This window comes from Perognathus longimembris, chromosome 4 (assembly GCF_023159225.1).
Source record: "Perognathus longimembris pacificus isolate PPM17 chromosome 4, ASM2315922v1, whole genome shotgun sequence".
NCBI lineage: Eukaryota > Metazoa > Chordata > Mammalia > Rodentia > Heteromyidae > Perognathus > Perognathus longimembris.
The window spans coordinates 37318810-37341900 of NC_063164.1; the positions used below are offsets into that span (position 1 = coordinate 37318810).

The following is a 23091-nucleotide window of genomic DNA, read 5'->3' on the forward strand; positions in this document are numbered from 1 at the left end:
GTCATAAACAAAATGGGTGTTAATAATATTTAACTATTTCAAGTAACCAACCGAATGAACCATATGTTAGGTTACCTAGGTTTTAAACTTTAAATACTGTCACAGTTATAGGATTGGCAAGCGACACCAGCTAGCAGCCTCCTCGAGGCCTCAAAATCAACAAATCTTTGTGTGTGTGTGTGTGTGTGTGTGTGTGTGTGTGTGTGTGTGTGTGTGTGTGTGTGACCCAAGAAGTTTCATTAAGGACAAAGGAAAAGGCAAAATTGTGGGTTTTTTATTTTTGTTTTTAAGATATGCCACTTAACAAAAGTAGTTTATGTATACAATGCATCTTCAGCTGTAAGGAGGGAGTAGTTTCAAGTTGAAATGTGCTATCACAATGGCTTTATATCACATCTGACCTCTAATGTTGTGTCAGTCCAGTCTGTTCTGCAGCTCACTTGCTGAATGTACTTTCTGCCTTTTTCTTTGCTTCTCACTTAAAAAAATCTTTCAGTGAATGTGCTTCCTCTACCTGTCCAATGCCTATTACCATGACTACATAAACAGAATGCACTTAGATGTGAACTCTTAGTCATCCCATTTATAACACTAAAATTTGTATTTGAATGGTATTTGTTCCCATCCAATAAAGTCCAGAGTTGATAAAGAACAAGGATAATATATTTCTTCTGTGGTGGTCATCCTTATCTGACACTTGACACACTGAAAGCTCTTCAATAAAAGATTAATTCATGAAACACATCAATTAAAACCTCAACTGCAATGTTTTTGCCTGTTCTTTACTATAGATTAGCTCAATTTTCATATAATTAGCTTGTAACAGTGAGGCCAAATCTTATTAACTTTTATAAATATGTAATATAACTACTGAATGCTTCTTACTTATTAAAATTTAATTGGTTAGAAATGATAATTTTTTATGTTGTGAAAACTTATCATAAATAAGAACAATATAATGTAACTTCACTGATATATCAGTCAACTGATTTTTATCATTTGCCAAACATGGTTTAGGAATGAAGGAAGCTGACAATCACATTCAAGAAAGAAACTCCTGTCCCGACACTCAAGCTCAGCCAAAATGAGCAGATACAAGAGGCAGAGTAGGCTATTATAACTACGCAGAAAGTGCTATGAACGTAAGTGTGTGAGGCACAGAAATCTTTATTGCCACAGAAAGCATGTGCACTCATCCCATCTCACCAACAGTTTACAAATCACAAGAATGCAGACTTCACACAATAAAATATAACACAGACATGGGGTGGGGGTGGGAAGAATGGTCCCTTGGACTATATTGGCTGTAATACTGAGGTAATCAAGTGACCTTGTTCAGTGAAAATACCTCTAACACAATAAAAAAAATCAACTAGTTATAACATCTAATTCATATATACAATTCAAATAAAAATATATATTATTTGCTTTAATGTATAGCAAGTTTAATACCTTAGTGTTTACAAAATAAAAATTGTATTCTACTGAAAAGTCCTTGTGCTTCCTCCTTATCGCTGAACTTGAAAGATCAGAAAAGTATGATACTTATGGAAACTTACTTATGGATTTAAAGATGCAGCTTGTAGGTTCATGAAAGATGGATAAATATTAGTTGGAAGATTACTGCATCTTCAAAAACTGTTGATTAAAATCTACAAAACCTGAACTGTAAGATGCAATTAAAAATAAAGACCACAAAATTTCTCAAAATAGATTAGAATACAGAAAATGTTTCATGAAACTACTGAGATACTAACCAGTGCTATGGCTAATATTAAAAACTGAACAATCTATTTAAATCATACTCATACTAGTTCTACAAACAGTGAACAATACAACCACAATAATCAACCTCAAGCTAGCAACAAAGTTGCAAGGTCCAAAAAAAACTTCTTCAGTTGGCAGATTATGGTACAATTAATTAGGAAGGGCAAAAAGCCTTTTAATAGTATAAAAGTTGTTTACTGGTGCTTCTACTATAAAGCTCTTCTACAAATCAAATGAAAAAGTTATTACATATGTGACAGTGATTAGAGACTACAGTGCAGACATTTCATCTAACATTTGGCTGGCAAATTTTAGAATTTGACAGATTATGACTTAATATTTATTATACACAAAGCAGAGTTAAAAACAAAACAAAAAACCCATAGTCCATGTTAATATACTCTTCTTAACAATATCTGAGTTTCAATCAATCTGTAGGAAAAACTCAGAAGAATTGTGACAAAATGAATTGTCCAATACCTTCTCTTTAACCAGTAAAATATATATGCAAATTTTCAATTTTTTAAAACCACTATGTATCAATGTAAAGTTCTCTTGTTTGCTAGTACATTAACATTTACCTATATCCCATATGAGTATGCACGCAGTCCATTAATTAAATAGGGGAAATTAACATATTTTCAAGTTAAATTGAATTTTACAAAAAAGTCTGAGAGATGTACAAAAATGAAATTGTAAAATAAATAATGCATATAGCTGTCAATTAAACTTCCATAGGAGTATGCCTGCAAATGTGGATGCAGTGATTATTCACACTTGTGATAGCTGGTTGGGTGGGAAAACATTCCTCAGTAAGAGTCTCTCTGACTCATACATGGAGAAGAATTTCTGGATATAAAACATACTTAATCTATTAAAGTTTTTGTTAATTCACCATCTTTATCACATTTAGGATTAACATACTATGCCTTAACCTATTAATACATCAACGTTTACATCAAGGCTTTTGCATTTTACACATTAGTCCACTTGTTCCAAGTTCTCTGTCCAAGTAATAGCTTCCTATCTCCACTACAGCTTAAGTTGCTATTACATAACACAATCCAGGCCATCTAGATAAAAGAGATACTTTCAGTCTACTGCTCATCATTTTTAGCTTTCCCCCAATATTTATCAATTGTACACTCATCAAACCAGTGAAAATGACATTATCCAATGACTGCTACACATTTCTTATTAAACAAAATCTGTTTTATCAAGTATTAAATACACAATATTTTCCTTGGCTTAAATTGTGTTTTTCGTTATGCTATAGCCATTTCAACCTCACCAATAGCTACATCACCCAAGCTTCCTTTTATATGACTGTAAAGGTTCTAAAATCTGACATACAATATTTATGCTAAATATACTTAAAATAAGACAACAAAATTTCAAGTAAAATTAACTGTATCCATATCTACTAGACCAAACAGGCCTCAACATCTAGATTTTCTATAAATTACACAAATACATTGTACATTCTTAAATAATGAATGCTTACAATATTAATTTGTAAGCTATTCCACATAAACTGACTTACATAGGAATGTGAATGGATCAATATTTATTACAGATTGCAACACTTTCTTGACTTTCTCTTTTGTGGTTGTTGTTTTTCTTCCTGGTTTCCACTGACTACTGTATGAGTCCTTATGCTTTGGCTATGAGATCTGTTTGAGCTGAATGAGGCAATATTGGTTATTAAGGCTTATTTCTATGATGGAGCATTATCCTTAAATCTGATGCCATTTCCAGAAAACAGTTGGAGGACTGAATGAATCACAGCTATCTTGAATCCTCAGGTTCTGTTTTGATGACTTTCTTTTCCAATGGAAAAGCAGAGTGAGGATAGTCCTTTAAAATCCCAAGGCTCTCTGTATGAAAATAAAAACAAAAATCAAACTTAAAACCAAATCAAACTTAAAACCAGACTCCCAAACTCTATATCAAATAGTATTCATTATAACTCTGCAATTTCATATAAAGTTTCCTTCATAACATTTGATTACAAGCTTGGATTATGGATCTAAATTCCAATGAACTCAATTCTAAACTGCATTGCTTGTCTCTAGGCAACTTATACACCTATAACTTGGTGTCTTCATCTATACAATAAGGAGAGTATCCATATAAAATGATAACATGGTAACTTAAATATGTATTATCAGATGTAAAGTCAGATTTAATTCTATTTCTTGTAAAACTACTTTTCACACTGACTTAAAGTGCAATTTGAGTCAACTATTTTATCTGGCTTCATTTATAAAACCAGTGACTTTGACTTCTCAAGTTCCTTCAACTCAAAGATCCAATAATAACAGATCCTTTAGAATGGTGCTCATCTCTATTAATCTCTTTGAGTAAAAATACATGAACATTTAACTACAAAATATTTATCCATTTACAGAATTCAGCTTACTTCTGAAATACAAATATTATCTCCAAATGTATAGGCATGCAAAATTTAGATTTTGGTACTCAAGTGTTTCTTTCCAACTTTGCAGAACTCAAGATTAATCTTAGCTTTAAGTTTGTGAGGAGCCATGTTTCCAGCCCCTTTTTGCATTAGTTATTTCTGAGGTAGGGTTTTGCTTTATGTCTGGGCCAGCCTGAGCTACAAACTTTATACTTGTGACTCCCTGCATCACTAGTGATGACAAGTACATTCCACTGTACCTAAACATTGTGCTTCTCCCATAGCTGAGGTAACATACCATGTGCCCAACCACTAATTGAGATAGTCCTGTGAGATTTTTTTTTTTTTTTTTTTTTGCCAAGGATGGTCATAAAGAAGATCTCTGATCTCTTATCTAGGATTCATGCTTGAGCTCTGAGCTCTGGTTCCTGGCACAAAGTTCACTTATCATGACAGCAAATACATAGCCCAGCAATTTCGTATGTTAGTATCAGAAATGGATAAACTAGTTAAACTCAAATCAGACATTTGTTAATCAGTTTAAATTTTAGTATAATCTAGTAATAGCTCATCAGAACAGTCTCAACCTTTGTAAGTTTTTTCTATCATACTTTAAATATTCTCAAATGTTCTAAAAAAAGACTAGCTAATAGTACTGCAATCTATAATTTCCAAAAGAATTTAATTTTTAACACATATATAATGGTATTGGAGGATAAGTAGTATAATGGAATTTAAACTTACACCTACATTTTTCTCAATATTCTTATTGACCCCATTATTACTTAAGTTATCCTCTATATTTCTCCACATTCTCACCTGATGAGTGGGACTTTGCCTCATTGGAGTAAAGTCTACTCAGCTCTCCATCCACCACAAAATGATGGGGTTGTCTATTTTGTAAATTAGGCATTCGGAGGTTCAATGGTCGTTCTGCTGAGAAGAAAAATGCATAAATAATATTTAAAACACACCATTTTTCTCTCTTTACAGTAAGTTTTCATAAAATTTCCTGAGAAAGTCATCTAAGAAAGTCAATAGCACTGAAGAATTTAGGTAGCAGAAAATAATAATAATAATTTAGAAGAAAATGGCAAATGATTTCTTGCTATTCCACTAGGAGTGTAACCTCCAAATGGGAAGTGGCCTTATTTGTTCTCAGCTGTATCTTCAGTTCTCAGAAGTATGCCTGGTACATAGGGAATACTTTAAAAAAATTATTGAATGAACACGACAGACTGGCTTTTCTTCATATGGCAACATGAAAAAAATTAAACAATTTTCAGAATGATAAAAATACTCATGAATCATATAGCTTTTAAACTGGAAGTTGTATTGTCATAATACTTTAGAAGCAACTACTGTATTTTTTTAAGAAACAAATGTTATAAGTTTCTGTCAAATCTGTTTTTGAAGACTAAAGAAGTAAGTTTTGATCTTAAAAAGAATGAGAACTGAAGGTGTAGCATATCTATAGAGTACTAGCCTAGCATGTGCAAAGCCCATCAATTCTTTTTTTTTTTTTTTTGCCAGTCCTGGGGCTTGGACTCAGGGCCTGAGCACTGTCCCTGGCTTCTTTTTGCTCAAGGCTAGCACTCTGCCACTTCAGTCACAGCGCCACTTCCGGCCATTTTCTGTATATGTGGTGCTGGGGAATCGAACCCAGGGCCTCATGTATATGAGGCAGGCACTCTTGCCACTAGGCCATATCCCCAGCCCCAGCCCATCAATTCTTAATACCATCTAGAGAAAAAAAAATTGATGGATTTGCTACCCTGGGAAAAATAACCTGTAGTATTCACATCTACTATATCAACCCTTTACAAAATATGTTATGCATGTACCAACAGTGTATAGCAATAATAAAGTTCAAAATTTTTATAAATTTAAATATGCAAGTTGAATTTATTCTTGAGAAAAAGGAAGGTAATTTTTATAGAGAACTTATAAAAATAAACTCTACAAAACAAGATTTAAAAAACCATTAGTGTTTTCAATTTCTCTTTGAAGAGTACATAGTGATGGCTCTGAAGACAAAGGTCCTTCAGAAGACATACCCTGTCCATCTGAATTATCAGAAGGTAAACCATTAGGGCTGTGCTCTTCCGAGCTTTGCCTGTAAAGCCCCGCGGATAGTCTTCTCTCAGCATGCTGCAGTCTCTCATAGCCAGCTTGGGCACAGAGGAACTCCATCTGCTTTGCCACCACCTTTTCAGACTGCTAGTAAGTAAAGCAAAAAATAAAAATCAGTATCTAAAACATCCTAGACTTTTTAATGGCTTAAAGATGCCAATTTCAGACTCCAGCAAATATATTTAGTATTCATTAAAATTAGTTCACACTTCATATGGCACACTTGATTCCACAAATATGAATAAATGTCTGCATCATGTTAAAACACAAAATACTTAATGTTACACAAAAGAAAAAAGATTTCTTTTCAATCTATAAAAGGAATTCTATCCTAGCTTAAAAGCAACACAACCCCAGTTTTATTTTACTTTTTTAAGGTACTGAGTCCCTTAAAGGATTTTCTTAAAAGGAACTTAAGATCAACAGCAACATCTGCTATCAACTGCTTCTAACACACAGGGTGAAAACTTGGCATTTTTATTTTAGGAACTGGCACTACACAGACTTTGATATGGGGACAGTATGTTTAGAGAAAAATAGATGTAAAAAGGCTGTCTGAACAAGACAAACACACCTCCCACTAAAATTAAACAATGTAAATTATGCAGGACAACATCGATGTCAATGAGGATCTTGGCCTTCATCATGGAATGGAACTGCAGTATTTCCAACCAATTGTAAAAGGTAATGTTTTAAAACACAAAATTAGTGTTCTGACACATAGATTTATCTTTGTCACATTCCTTTTCTCTATATTTCTCCAAAGTACTTGAATGTGATATTCAAAGGCAAAATATCTATGATACTTTGCCACTACTGTATTATGTAAGTATAGTACAAGAAAGCTGCTATATAAAATTGATTACAGTCATGATTCACAATATTAAAAATCAGTAAGTGAAAAATACACTCTCAGTGAATTAACAGGAGAAATACTCATGTTATTTTTCTAAATGTACATAAACCAGGTGATTTCATTTGAACTTTTTGCTAATTGATAACATTTCAATAAAAATTTCTGAGGGAGAAAAATAGATTTGGCATTCTTAATATGAGCAAGCAAAACTTGGCAGGTACTGAGCCTAAATTAAAGCAAGTCAATGGGAGAAGCTCAGTAGAAATAAAACTTACAGAAAGATTATTGTAGAAAGGACTTTTAAATGTTTATATCTATGAACATATGTAACTAAATAACAAAATTACCTGAAGCTAAATATTTTACCAGTTTTTCAGGATGCATGGATTTAAATGAGTCAATAATTAATATTTGTTTAAAACTAAAGCTACTTTGTCTCACAGTTGTATTATGTATATGGTCAACATAGCTGTCTTCATGACATTAAATGCTACTTTTGAGTTTTCTTGAACAGAGGATCTGTCTCATTTCCTCTAAAAGTAAAAAACATAAATAGAGCCATTTCACACCGCTCAATAACCAAATCAAGTTATTATTATCTTTTTGATACAGCTGTGGATCAGATGACAATTTAAAGGAACCAGAAATAAATTCAGCCCTAAAAAAACTAAAACAGACTGGTTGAAGCAACCAATTATTTTTTAGTGTACACATATTATGATATAATAACTAGAAGTTTCTGTTACCTGAGAACTAAGAGCTGCGAAATCTTCACTTCTAGTTCTGGCTTGCTGGAAGAGGGTTTGCACATTATCTGGGAAATCTGGAAAGCCATCCTGTGTGTTAAAGAATGAGTCCTTTACACTTAGAGCTTTTATAAAAAGACAAAACTGTCATTAAAAAAAAACCCAAACAACCCCAAACATGTTATCAAAAACTAAAAAGACAAAGCAAAATCTGGGTGCTGATGGGTTCTTGCCTACATAATCCTAGCTACTCAGGAGGCTGAGATCTAAGAAACTCATTTTGAAGCCAGAAAAGGTACCTTCTATCAAAGCTGGGAGTGGAGCTGTGGTTCAAGTGGCAGAGCATTAGCCTTGAGCAAAAACAGCTCTGGGACAGCACCCAGGTCCTGAGTTCAAGCTCCAGGATTGGCACAAAAACAATAACACAACAAACAAAAAGCAAAAGCTTCATCTTAATCTCATTACCCGAATAAATATAAATCTTATTTCAGTCTTTCATTTTATGGTACAAATACATTATTTACTACAGTTTTAACTTCAGTAAAAACATAAAAGGATGAAAAATGCAGGAACTTCACACTGATTTCCATTAGCAAGAAAACTTTATGATCACTGATGTAATGTTATTTAACATTTCAAATAGTAGTTCCACTGACCACTGTCCTCATGGTGGCCATTTTAGACTCATTTCCTAATTTTTAGCTTCATGGAAAACACTGGAAAATATTTTCAAGGCAACTATTTTTTTAGAGTTTATATTATCCATTACAAAAAGAATCCCAAGAAGAATTATTTTAAAAAATGCCATTTATTGTGTCTTTTAATCATTATACTACAGCGTCTTTCCTTATTATACATAAGCAATATATATTAAAGTTTCCTTGCCAGCATTAGGAGCTGCTGGTTATTTTAATTTGTTGCCAACTTATTTTTGTTGTAATATTCAAAGCAATTTAATTTTATATACTACTGTTGTATAAACTTGTATTTTATTATTTCTTCTCTTATGAAGTTTCAAAAGGTATTTTGCTTTAGAAATGTAAAAGTTTATCTGAGATCTAAAATATAACTCTCTTAGGCATCTGAGATTTATTGTTTTATGTAATATAGTAAGGATCTAAACTAAACAAAAATAATTTAAGTACTATCCAATAGTCTCAACTTCAATTTCCCAATAACTGATCCATGTTGGTTTGTGGTTTCTCCTTTACATATCCCATGATGAATAATGAGTCTTTGGAGTTTGAAGAGCTGTAGCTGTAGTCCAGTTCCTTCCCTCACTAGCTATGTGACACTGATGGGCAACTTAAGTTTGTTGTATGTCATTTTCCTCAAAAGGAAAATGAGAGTAAGACCAATGAGAGGACCAAATGAGATAAAACCAGGTAAGATCATGTCTTTAGCATCTAATGACCACTAAGAATAGTGAAATACACTAACTACTTATATTACATATGGTCTATCCTATTTGGAGAACTCTATCCCTAGTTAAGACTTCAACTTAAGGGTTTCTGTTTCGCTGTCAGTCATAAAGCTTGAACTTGGGGCCTGGGCACTGTCCCTGAGCTCTTTTGCTCAAGACTAGCACTCTACCACTTAGAACCACAGTGCCATTCCAACTTATTTGTTTTATACTTCATGTGTATTTGGGTTAATTTACCTTTCACTAAGGTCAAATTTCTTTTGACTATTTGTTGCTCCATTTGAACTTTAAAACTACAAACAACTCTGATGATGTTGTAAGAAAAGTTACTAAAAATCTCCTCACAGAAACATATTAACCATTAACTATAAAACATGTATTTTGGCAGGTACTGGTGGATCACACCTGCAATGCTAGCTACTCAAGAGGCTGAGTTCTGAGGAATGGAGTTTGAAGCCAGCCAGGGGAGGGAAACTCCCTGAGTGTCCTATCTCCAATTATACACCAAACACTAACCTTAAGCACAAATGCTCAAGGACAGTGCCCATGCCCTGAGTTCAAGCCCCAGGACCATACACAAAGCAAATATGTATTTCTCCCTGCGTTTGATAAGCTATATATTTGTAACAGAAGGTGAATCATTAAAACCACAGTTCTTGTAATAACATAGCAAAAAAGAAAGTACTAAAATGTTTTGCTTTGAAATATATGATACTGGTTCAAAACATTTTCCCATCAATATCTTTTGAAAAAAATTATTTTTCCACTGTAGACCCTATGTTTTCAATATGTCACCTAAAAATTAACTTTCTAAGTAATAACTAATTTTTTAATTCATTATTTTGTTTGGTTTTGTTTTTGGTGCCAGTACTGGGGCTTGAACTAAGACCTAGCTGTCCCTGAGCTTTTCCCACTCAAGAATGGTGGGCTACTACCTGAGTACAACTCCACTTCTGGCTTCTTTGTGGTACACTGGAGTTGTCTCATGGACTTTCCTACCTGGCTTTGATCCTCAATCCCCACATCTCAGTCTCCTGAATAGCTAGAGTTACAGGATTGAGCAACCAGTGCCCAGCCTTTCGTAGCTCTATAAACAATCAGTACTTGATCCAGTGTAGTGTTTAGTAAGCCCTTCATAAATTCTATGTGAAGTAGGCCAGAAGACTCAGAACAAAAACATAAGTTAGAGAATGATCAACTTTTAGGAGCCTATAATGTACCAGTTTTTGTGTCACACATCTTATGGATATTATCTCATTTAATTCTTCCAACACACAATCCTAGATTTATCTCATTTTTATAGATATTTGAAGTTTAAGCTCAATTTATAAAAACTGGCTGACTACATTTGTAGAACTCAAAATAAATAAGACTTTTTCTTATAGCTATTTTTCTTAAGAGTTGACATTAATTCTATGACTTGAACTTTTGAAATCCAATTCTACTACTTATTTCTATTTCAGAGAAGATTATTACACCTCTGTGTCTGCTTTTTCATCTATACAAGATGGACAATAGAGTGGTACTTAGATAACTTATAGAATTGTTTTTTTAAGAAAGCAAAAAAAATGGGCTGGGAAGGTGGCATAAGAGTGCTTACCTAGGGGCTGGGGATATAGCCTAGTGGCAAGAGTGCCTGCCTCGGATACACGAGGCCCTAGGCATGCTATAAGTGAATTTTCTATAGCTCTTTTATATATAGGCAGAGAAAAATGGATTTCAGGATATTTACATAACATACATATCTTAGAATGAGTAGAAGCTAGATAGTTAAAACTAAATATAATGAATTGTATCAATATGAACTCCAAGAATTGGAAACAAGAAGTTCTTACTAAGTTTTGTTTACAGTTATTTCTGGTTTGTTTTCATGTTCTGTACCCTCTGTCCTGTATATAAATTTATCTGATCCATAGAAGGGAAAAGAAATCACAGAAACAGCAGGACAAAGGATGAACTAATGCAACAATGATACTCACTAGACACTATGTTGGAAATGAACTTTACAACTTGGCGGGGGGAGAAAAGTGGGAGAAAATGAGGGAGGGGGTAACAGTGTTCAAAAACAAATATACTCATTACCTTGCTTATAAGTGTAAATCCCCTGTTCATCACCTTTACAATAAATAATAACATTTCGAAAAAAAAACCATCAACAACAACTAAAACTAGAGCCAGCACCAGTAGCTCATGCCTGTAAGCATATTTACTTCTCAGAGTAAGACCCAGAGGATCTCAATTTGAAGCCAGTCTGGAGAGAAAACTTAGACATCACATTTCTAATTGACAAGCAAAATGCTGGGCTGGAGCATGGCTCCAGCAGCCTCTGAGTGCCAGCCATAAGCAAGAAAGCTTAGCTGAGCAAGAGTGACAAGCCTGGAGTACACACATATACATGTATACATACACACGTATACACACACACACACACACACACACACACACACACACACACGCACCCTAAAATCAACAAGAAAATACTGAGTGCAGTATAGGAAAACGTCTTGATGAAAAGCACATGGGAAATCTAGTGTGTTTACTGATTCAACAAAATTGTCACCTAACTGGTTTAAACATGATATATAAATATGGGGATACAATGGCAAACAAGAGAGGTATGCCTTCTGACCTCTTGACAAATATGGTCTAGAGAGGGAAAAGAATCAATCTAGGGTACAGTTAAGAAACTCTGGCAGAGGAAGTTTCTGAGAGAGCATTATACCTAAACTGAGGCTTGCAGGAAGAGTGAAAACCAAGTTATTTAAATGCCTGGAGGCAAAAGAAGCTAGAATCTAAAACAGCTTCTAGACACTGAGAAAAAGGGACTGGTCAGAGACGTTAGAGATGCAGAACAACTTTGTGAGGCCTTAAGAATTACCACAAATGTACAGAAAAGTCAGTCATTTTACTAAGAGGTTGGGACCTGTATAATCACAATTTAAAGTTAGCATGGGAAGAAAAGTTTGGGATCCTCCATCACCAATAAAACAGCAAAATGCTGGACTGCATGTGTGGCTCCAGTGGTTGAGTGCCAGCATAAGCAAAAAAGTCAAGAGAGAGCGTGTGGTCTTGTTCAAGCCCTTGTAACAGAACATTAAAAAAGAAAAAAAAATGCCACTGAAGATCTTGGAGAAGCAACTAATCAGACGTGAATTTTACAAGGGCCACGCTGAATGCAATGGGGTCAGGGATGCTGGTATGGAACCTATTCTGAGGTCTGTGAAGACCCAGTGTGGCCAACTCCTAGACAGTGGCATACATAACAGAAATAAATCAATTCCCAAGATTAAGCAATTGGGAGTTGGCTGGTGACACCACAATAAGGTACTCCAGGGCTAGGAAGTTTAGAGGAGGGACCAGAAAATTAATGAAGTCAGTTGGGGATAAGTTGAGTCTACAGGCTAATGACATTTCCCTGTGCATAAACCAGATAAGCAGGTGTGTTGAGTTTAGGAGCCTGGGGCAAAAGCAGGGCTGGCATTTCAAACTGGAAAATTACTAGCTCATCAGTAGTGTACTGAGCCAGGCAGAATCCCTACATACCCCAACATGTCACATTGTTTTTTTGACGAGGCTTGCAAAAGGAGAAAGGAGTTAACTAGTCTTCTAGTGTTAGAAACCAGATGTGTGGTTTCAGGAAAGAGAGTTAGCCTCATTATTTCCAGTGCTCTAAATCTTTTAATGGAGATTAGACCACCTGCTTTATCTGTCCAATGAAGACTTATAGGGCTTATATGAGGTAATACAGATAGTAAATCGCTAAGTATACAATATACAATGTCATCATTGTGAGCATTATTCAGAATTTGAAATGTGAAAAATTTTTGAAAAACAGATACTGCTCCATAATTAATAGAGAAATAACCTGCAGTAATCAGTCATCTCTCTGCAACTGAGTACATTACTTATTCTGACTTTTCTTCCCCAATCTAGACAGCATTCTGTGGAAAGGAAAACTATAGGAGAAATAAAATAGGTTTAAGCTATGCAAACCTTACATGGCTTAGAAATGAAAATGAGAACACTCCCACAAAACGGGTCTCTTTCACCCTGGGTTTGGTGTAGGACTTGGTTACATGCTTCTTAATTCTTTTTTTTTTCTCTCAGGCACCAGCTGTACCATGCTATGAGCAATTTATCTCCATGTCATATTCTTGGCTGTTACAATTAATCACAGTGTTCCCGTGCTGATGAGATTCTGGATCTGAACATTGAGAGTATAAAAGATGTAAGGTAGGCTGCTGTTCATGACCTAATTATTCTCACTCCACTGGTCTCCACTGTCATTCTTCATCCTCTTCACCAAACATCAGCAAGTTGCTTTAAAGCCACTGCTTAACTGTCTTTAAATGACTACTTACAGCAGATGTTCTCAACCCCACATGTGCATTTTTCTTTTTTTCTACTCACACTTTCTGTATGAATAGCAGATTGTAATGCTTCTGTTTTTCTGATGCACATGGGGGAAAGAATCTATATCAAATCAGATCAGCATTCTTTTCAACGAACTTAGTACAGTGTGGGTGGATATTCTGACCCTCTTCCCTCCCCTTTCTTCATGACCTTCCCCCCTGCCCCCCACCCCCCCGCCCTGCTGAAACTGCTAGCAGATGTTTCCTTTGAGTCTTTCTTCTTTTTCAAACCCAAGCTTTCTGGGCTATAAACAAGTTTCATTTCTTTCATCCAGTCACTTCTAACTGATCTGCACCCTCAATCCCACAGGGTGATTGAAAGTATCACCTCCCATCAACTCATTTCCAGCAATTCTGTGAAGAAAACTTATACATAGACACAGTAACAGTCCATCCAATTTAGTCAGCTGCCATCAACATCAACAGTCTTAGGACTGGTAGCTTTTTTGTCTTTCCTCCCTTCTAAGATGCTCCTTGTAACACTAAAGGTAATGACAAAGTTTGTTCAAGGAACTTGATGAACTTACTGAAAAATCAAAGTCACTGAGTCTACTATAGCTAACATTTTATAAATTTTAGTAAAAAACACAAAAACCATCACTTTGGTTCTTGAGACTTCATATTTTTCATAGCTGTCCAGCTATCTTAAAAACTCATGTTGTCATAGGGTACAAATACCTCAGACTAATTTTTCTCAATCTACTCTATCTGCCAAATGTAACATTTTTAGTCATTACAAACAAGTGTCATGGCACATGACAATGTTTTACGTATAAATATATTTTGTAATTTCCATTCCAAATGCTTACTAGACAAGCTTGTCTGGATTAGAAAATAGTAACTACATTCCCTCCTTCTTCAAAGACCATCGATTTTATACACATTTTGCTCTTTACATCATACAAACAAGAGGAAATATCTAAGCTCAGTAGTGTTTTTCACACCTAAAGTGTTTTGTGAATGGACGTTAGTACCCAGAGAGGTAATACTGCATCGAAATTTGGAAGTAAAACATACACTGAAAGCCCTGCTCTGCCACTGGAAAGCAATGTGGCAACCTGGTCAAGTCACTGGACCTAGCTGGGTCTGTGAACTCATAAACTGCACATCATTAAGCTTCTATAGTGTAGTTCATGCCTAGCACGAACTAACACACAATACCAGTAATAAAAATATCATTTTTACAATTTTTCCTCACAGCTAGGTTTATGATCCTGATGAAAAAGAATAGAACACACATTTCAATTCAGCTAAAAGTGGATTCACATCAGCTGCTCATCTAGTCCTGGCAGATGTTTCCCAAGTCTGCCTTACTAACACAGGATTCAAGAAGTGCTTTCCCTAAGGCCTACATATTTTTCTCTGTAGCTATTTCATTTACCTCTGGGAATTAAGAGAAATAAAGCTCAAAGTCTCTATATTTTTAATGTCTAACATATCCTATAAGGAGGAGCCATATTTAAGGCCAACACGTTTATCTCCAATGCGTATATTGACATTAAAAAACAAAAACAAATAGTAGCTAGCCTTCTGAAAAAACAAACTACTACTTAATAAGTATTTTCCAGGAGGGAAAATCAGGTATTTAAACTCCATTCCCCCAACTCTTCATTTACAGAAATATAAGAAAATATTACACTTAGCAACAAGATCCTACTGAGCTTGAACAATACACTACTTCTACTAGTGTACCTAATGTAGGCAAGAAAACATTTTTCTTTCTCTTACATGTCAATTATTTTGCTGTCACTTCTACTTTACCTACTGGACATTTATTTTCTTTTGTTCATTGCAAAACTGTCTTTATGTTTCAAGATGGAAAAAATGACCAACTTTACATGTGTGCTTTACTAGTTGTTGCAGATTTAAAAAGTAAAAAAGAAGAAAGTGAAGAGAAGTAATTGCCCAAGTAATAAAGAATCAAAGTTTGTTATTTTCTTTGAGAAAAGAAAAAGCTGCAGACTACAAGAGAAATATTAAAATCAAGAGTAAAAAAGTATATTCAGCAAGTTCTAAATTGTTTCATTTAAGTGGTCCTTTGTGTCAATCACATCTCTAAACAAACTGTTTTACTTACTGTTTTCAGATCATGTCTAATATTTTGGTTACCTCTGTTTCTTTGCTCATGGTAGCCTCCCTTTATGCCACCTACCCACTATCTTCTGAAATCCTGCCATTCTTTTAAAGCCACTTCAAATGATTTATCTCCCTCTAACCAGCAGCCACACAGAAGATAAACATAGGCAAAGCACTAATACACTAGGTGATAAGTCTTAAAAGAAGTAAAACTTCTTTTTAACCAGTTTTAATCTACTTTCCTTGGCATCAGCTTTCAAAAAAACTAACATCTTTGGTATCTGAAGTTTGACTTAAAATATATCTTAACAGAATTTAGACTAGGAATGATCAACTGATTGGTTGGTTCATTCATTTTTAATTTTTTGCTTGTAAGGGGTTTGAACTCAGGGCCTTACACTTTCCAGGCAGGTGCTCTACCACTTTATCTGTGTTCCTAGTCTGTTTTTTGTCTTGTTTTGATTTTTGCCAGTCATGGGATTTGAACTCAGGGCCTCAGCACTGTCCTTGAGCTTCTTTGCTCAAGGGTGGCATTCTACCACTTGAGCCACAGCACCACTTCTGGGTTTTTCTTCTGTGTAGGTGGTACTGAGGAACTGAACCCAGGACTTCATGCATGCTAGGGGAGCACGCTACCACTAAGCCACACTCCCAGGCCTCTAGTCTTTTTATGTTTTATGTATTTTTTCAAGCAGGATCTCAAGTTTTGTTCTTGAGGCTGGTCTCAGACCAGAATCCTCTTACCTAGGGTACTCAAGTAAATGGGATCATGTATATGCCACCTAGTCCAATTTGCTGGTTGACATGAATATCTCAGTAACTTTTTATCCAGAATGGTCTCAAACTATGATTTTCCCAATCTCCAGTTTTTGGGTAGTGAGGATTACAGACTTTTGTCACCATACGGAAGCTACAATTTCTTAAAGATATGCCCTTTTGGGGACAAAACACTTTTCTTCTTTGATAACTATTACTTTAGAATAAAATTTTACTTACAGCTATTCACTTATTTTACTCACAGCTATTCATTATTCTTCCAACAGATTTTATTAAATGCAAGACACAGTTATAAACTCTGAGGATATACAATAAGATTCTGTTCTCTTGGTGCATACTGATACTAAATTAAACTGAAACATATACTGGTTCCAGTGCTAAGCACTATGGAAACAAATGAAAACACCAGAAGAACCATCCTAAGTATGGTTTTACAGATGTCCCTTCAGAAAAGAGGGGGGTTTATCAAGTCAGTGAAACTTAGTTGTGACCTACAGCGACCTAAAGAAAACAACTCTAGGTAGGGGAACAAATGGTGAATACTGAGGTATAAATGAGTTTGGTAGTTTCACTTCTCAGTGTAGCTGGAACACTTGAGGACATGCAAGAACAAACAAGGGAAAAGAAGCTAGTTGGAATCATGAAGGGTCTTTAGAAATGGATAATATTCTTAAAAGATTATTGCTGTACAAATAGATACTGAGTAAATATAATGTATTGATGGAACTTCAGGGTAGTTCAAGAATTACCTGCTATTGGGCTGGGAATGTAGTTTAGTAGTAGAGTGCCTGCCTAGCATGTATGAAGACCTTGGTTCAATTCCTCAGAACCACATAAAGAGAAAAAGCCAGAAGTGGCGCTGTGGCCCAAGTGGTAGAGTGCTAACCTTGAGCAAAAGAAGCTCAGGGACAGTCCTCAAGCCGCTGAGTTCAAGCCCCAGGACTGGCGCACATGCGCGCGTGCACACACGCACGAAAGAAAAAAATTATCTGCTATAACTTGAAATTAAATAATAACATGGCTAAAAGAGCACCAATACTCCTCCTCAGTCAAAGAGAAACAGGAAGAAGGAGAATAAATTTCAAATTCCACTCTGCTGTAGAATAGATTTTTCAAATAAATATTCAACCTGTTAAGGAACCCATTCTGAAACCACTCTATACTTCTAAGAGCCTTACTAAGAAAAGCACATTTTTCTTACTCTACTCTCACCTTACTACTTTCAAGTCTAAAACCAACAGTCTAGATCAGGAGTATCTAGGACAAGTTTTATTATAGGAGAGTTTCCATAATTTGTAGCTACTATATTATCATTTCCTGGAGGCAAGAGGCATAACTTAGTAGTAGAGCCATCTGCCTAGCAATCACAAGACTCTGAGTTCAAACCCCAGTAGTGCCAAAAAATAAAATAAAGCTATCCAAATTGTCATTTCCTTCTGATAATTAATACCAAGAAACTAAAAGTTCATTTTTCTGAAATGTATAGTAAGACAACTAATGACATGAAAATCCAAAAAGAACTGCTTAACCAATAAAGTTTTAGATGCAAGCTAATCTTTGGTAACTGGATGTCAATATACTTTTTTTGGTAACTGAATATCAATATACTTTCCTTATAAGAATTTTCTTGGTTTACTAATTCAAATTACTATACATACTTCAGAGTAACAAAATTCTATATTAAGATTCTGCAACTGCTTTTTCACTAGTTTAAGGGAGCATTCCTTTTGTCTGAATTCAATTTCTCCAAATAAGATTTTGAAAAACATTCACATAATAAAATATACATAATCATACCTCCACTTTAATTCTCTTTGGGGATAATTCATCTCTCTCACCACATTTTGATCTAAGGAAAAAAGGAATAAAGAAAAACTTGAAAAGGTAACATTTCATTCATAAATTCACCTTGTCTATAAACTTATAACATTTTTCAACATGAAAACAATAAAAGATATTTCACTATTTTCAAATTAACATTTGGGAATATGTAGACACATTTTAAAAGACCCCCAATGTAAGGGCTCATGTCAGAGGAAAACACAACATAAATATGACATGATTATTATTCAACAGATTAGAAAAAATATCAAGGACAATATCCCTTTATAGTTCAGCAGAAGCAATTTAAGATAAAACAAAAAAAATCACTTAAAATGAATGCATAAAGTAACATAAGATTAGAAGGCATTTTGTCTTTCTACCATCACTACAGATGTAATTACCTTAGGTTAGAAGTCTTTCTATTGAGAACCTATGCCAGATGTACCAATATACCTGTGAAATACCACTTGATCAATCATATGACACAAAATACATTTTACTCACAATATGACTTGTGTAATTGTAACTTTTTTGTACAACTACTTAATAATAAAATTTTTAAAAATCCAAAGACATATATATTTCAGTTATCACTCTACATTATGCTTTTTTTGCCAGTCCTGGGGTCCTGGGCTTGAACTTACGGCTAGATGTTGTCCCTGAGTTTTTGTGCTCAAGGCTACAGCTCTACCACTTTAAGCCAAAGCACCACTTCTGGTTTAATGGTGATTAATTGGAGATAAAGGGTCTCATGAACTTTCCTGTCTGGGCTGGCTCTGAACAGTGATCCTTAGATCACAGCTTCCAATGTAACTAGGGTTACAGGTGTGAGCCACGAGCACCTGGCTTCCCTGAACTTTTGTGCTCAAAGCACTCTATCACTTAAAATACAGCTTCACTTTCAGCTTTTTTTGGTGGTTAATTGGAGATAAAGAGTCTCACAGACTTTCCTTCCTAGGCTGGCGTGGAACCACAATCCTCAGATTTCAGCCTCCTGAGTTGTTTGGATGATAGGACTGAGCCACTGGTGTCCAGCTACATTATGTTAAACTGTAAAGTAGTACCTCATGAAATAAGGGAAATATTTGTGCATATGGCATTACTGATTGTGGTACTGTTTCCAACAAAGAAAAATTACGAATATGTATTAATGCATGACTGGGCCATGATTTATAGTCCTTTTACAAATTTACGTAATATTAGATTATAAAAGGAACCACTTTTACCTCAGAGATCAGTATATTCATGTGGCAAGTGTACAAATGTATCTAAATAATGGCTGTTTAAATCCCATCATCAGACCCAACACCAATGTGTCAGAAAAAAATGTTTAAACCATTACAAATAAAGCACATTAGTACTAAGAAACTATGCCTTCAGATAAAACAGTGAGCATCACTTTGTTGGATAGGACTAAGAAGTTCTGGTTTGATATATTATACATTTGGGTAACTTGGGATGAAAACTGTATCCTGCAAAAACCTAGAGTATTTTCTGAAGATTTTCACCATAAAGAAATGATACAATGTTTAGAAACAGATGTTTCACTTGATTTAAGAGTTACAAAATGTGTGTACTGAAATGATCACATGGTATCCTGTTAAAAGACATAATTTTTGTTTTGTGCCAGTTAAAAATCAATATACTTAAATTATTTTTATCAATGTTCTGAAAATTTACATTATTTAATTTTATAGAACTATAATCACACTTCTGCCTTTTTAAAAAATGTATTCTATCAATGGATAGTGGTTCAAGCTCTACTTCAACTAAGCAATGCAAAGATATCACCAATTAGAGTCAGAAGGGGTAGTGCAGACATGTAATCCCATTCACTCCGTAGACATAGGCAGCATGAGTAAAGTTACGCGAACCCTAACTTACCAAGAAAATACAAAGGAAAGGAAAAGGACCACAGGTGTGATTCAAGTAGTAGCAAGCGTGCTTCGCAAGTGTGAGGCCCTGGAGTCAATCCTCAGTAAAAGGGAGAAAAAAAAAAAGCCCTGATGATTAATTAATACTTACTTGGTGGTTCTGTAAGTGTATTTATAGGTGACTTCTCGAGAAATCTGCCTAGCCAGAGCAAAAAGTTCATCTCTTCTTGTTAGCAGGGCATTATCCTTCACACAGAGTTGAGCAGCTGCTTCATTAACAGTGAGCTAGATATCCAAAGTGCCAAAATAGAATTTTAAAAATTAAATTACTTCATCAATACATAAACCGGCTCACTTAAGAATATAAAATTTCATATCTTTACATAATGAAATCATAATTTGTAAGAATCTGGGTGACACTTATTCCTAATGTCAAAGTTCAGAAGGAAAATGAACTCATTTACCATCTTATGTCCAATCAAAATTACTATCTTGACTTTATTCATGTGCTTTTTTGGGGTGGGGGCTAGGAAAGAGAGCTTGTAGGCAGTAAGAACAGAAAGGAAAGAAAGTAATTTTTTAAAAAAGATTTGATTACAAGTTACAGTGACAATTTTTTTCCCTAACTAAAGATACTCTGATAGGATTGTTTTTAAGTAAAGTATATTCACATCAAATTTTTTTGAAAGCAATCAAAATGAAATAATTTTAGTTAAATATGTATCAACTCAATGAAACAACAAAGTAATGACAAATTGTGCTGAAAAAATTAAGGTCTTCAAGACTAATCTCTAAGATTTAACTGTATCTACCCTTTTCATGATTCAATGATAGTTAAATATTGCCAGAACTGAGCTGAGAATGTAGTTCAGTGGTAGAATGCTGAGTTTGACCCCTTGCAACACACACACACACACACACTTCAAAATCCCAACATAGAGTTGCTAGTTAATAACTTTGTATTAAAATTTTAAAATGGTAAATGTCATCCTTCACTCAAAATCTGTTTAACCAAAACACATTTTCTTCATAATATTTTCAAAATAAATAGATACAGAGAATTACCAAGCAAGAGGTATATCAATCACAGTTTTTCATTTTTTGGTCAGTCATGGGGCTTGAACTCGGGGCCTGGGCATTGTACCTAAGCTCTTTCATCCTTCACTCTAGGCTAGCACTCCATTATTTTGAGTCACAGCACCATTTTCAGTTTTCTGGTGGTTAAATGGAGATGAGTCTCATGGACTTTCCTGACACAGTTGGCTCTGAACAGCAATCCTCAGATCTCAGCCTCCTGAGTAGCTAGGATTAGAGGTGTGAGCCACGGGCTGCTAACTATCAATCTTTCTTTAAAAGCAAGAAGTTTACTCAAAGCTTACTCATTGCGCCCCCCCACCAAAAAAAAAATGGGGCCTGGTAGCAGATAAACCTGAGATGAGACTTATTGTTGCTCTAACTAGCTGTGTGACTTTGGACAAACAAAAACTCAGAGCTGTGGTCTTCTCGGGGTGCAAGGGATGATGGTACTACCTCAAATGGCTCTAAAAAGAGGCAAAGGAGGACACGTACCAGGCATAAAGTTGTTGCTAGTGTCAGCTACTTTCATTTATTAAAGAATCAGCTATTCACCATTTTTCCCTACCCAGGCATCTCTACTGATAATTTTTCTCATTAAAAACTTTTGAACACAGAGACAGATGAATAAATCCAGAATGAACTCCTCTCATGAAGAATAACAATTAACATTTTAATTTATATTATATATTATGTTATTTATATTATTTAATTTATATTAAAGCTCTGTGCCAGTGATTCACTTCTATAATCCTACTCAGGAGCCTAAGATCTGAGGTTCCAGGTTCAAAGCCAGTCCCAGGAAAAAAAAACTCTGTGAGACTTATATATCTTTTTAATTAGCCACCAAAAAAGCCAGACATAGGATTGTGGCTCAAGAGGCAGATTGCTAGTCTTGAGCAAAAAACGTAAAGGATAACACTCAGGCCCTTAGTTTATGTCTTAGGACCAGCACAAAAATAACTGAAAAAATACTATAATTCCCTATACACATAAGTGTATGTGTATACAGACTTGTAATAATTCTTTCACTTATATATATTTAAACCATGTGTTATTAAGACACATACCTAGTTTATATCAGCAATATTTTAGACCGGATGCTCAAGAAATATTTGACTTATTTGATGAAGTTTTTCAAAGTTTTGTCACTTTTACTATACACTTAATATTCCATTAAAGGAAAAAGCAGTACCACGTTTAAAGCAACCACACTCCATACATTACAAGTTTTCCATGTACTATACACACACAAAGAATTGTTAAACACACATCTTTACACAAATATCTAGATATTTCTTTGAAATAAATTCCAACAAATCAATTCCTTAAGCCATAGAATATGATAAGTTTTAAGAAATTCATGTGTCTAGCCAAATTAAACTTATAAGGCTATCAATAATTATATGAAAAGTCCACACCCTGGAATTTTGACCAATTAGTTTTGCTTTTTAAAAGCTGTACTAACTCATGTATTTTAAATACATTTTGATATAATTAACAACTATTTGACTACAAACTAAACCTTTTCCCTATGCTTTTGGCTTATTTTTAAAACTACTTGCTTGTGATATTTGCCAGCTTTGTCTACTATAGTGTTTTATTTTCTTATGGACTTTAAACATTACTCATGTAATATTTGGATTTGGCCTCACTCCTTCCACTTGAAACACGCCCCTAGCTCTTTTATCTTGGGTTATTTTTTAGACA

At 34.7% G+C, this 23091-nt stretch overlaps 1 protein-coding gene across 3 annotated transcripts in view; it reads right to left on the bottom strand.

Moving 5' to 3' along the window:
- Positions 1-294: 294 nt before the first annotated feature.
- Nab1 (NGFI-A binding protein 1) overlaps positions 295-23091 on the bottom strand; it is a 47882-nt gene continuing 25085 nt past the window's right edge. For 2 of the 3 annotated variants that reach the window (XM_048345076.1, XM_048345075.1), the window contains exons 3-8: positions 20459-20592; positions 18407-18458; positions 7922-8011; positions 6244-6406; positions 5006-5122; positions 295-3644 (exon numbers count right to left, since the gene is read on the bottom strand). In XM_048345076.1, the coding sequence (XP_048201033.1) occupies positions 3556-3644; positions 5006-5122; positions 6244-6406; positions 7922-8011; positions 18407-18458; positions 20459-20592 (645 nt within the window). In that variant the 3' untranslated portion in view covers positions 295-3555. The remainder of the gene's footprint in view (positions 3645-5005; positions 5123-6243; positions 6407-7921; positions 8012-18406; positions 18459-20458; positions 20593-23091) is intronic. The other variant, XM_048345077.1, reaches the window with a different exon arrangement.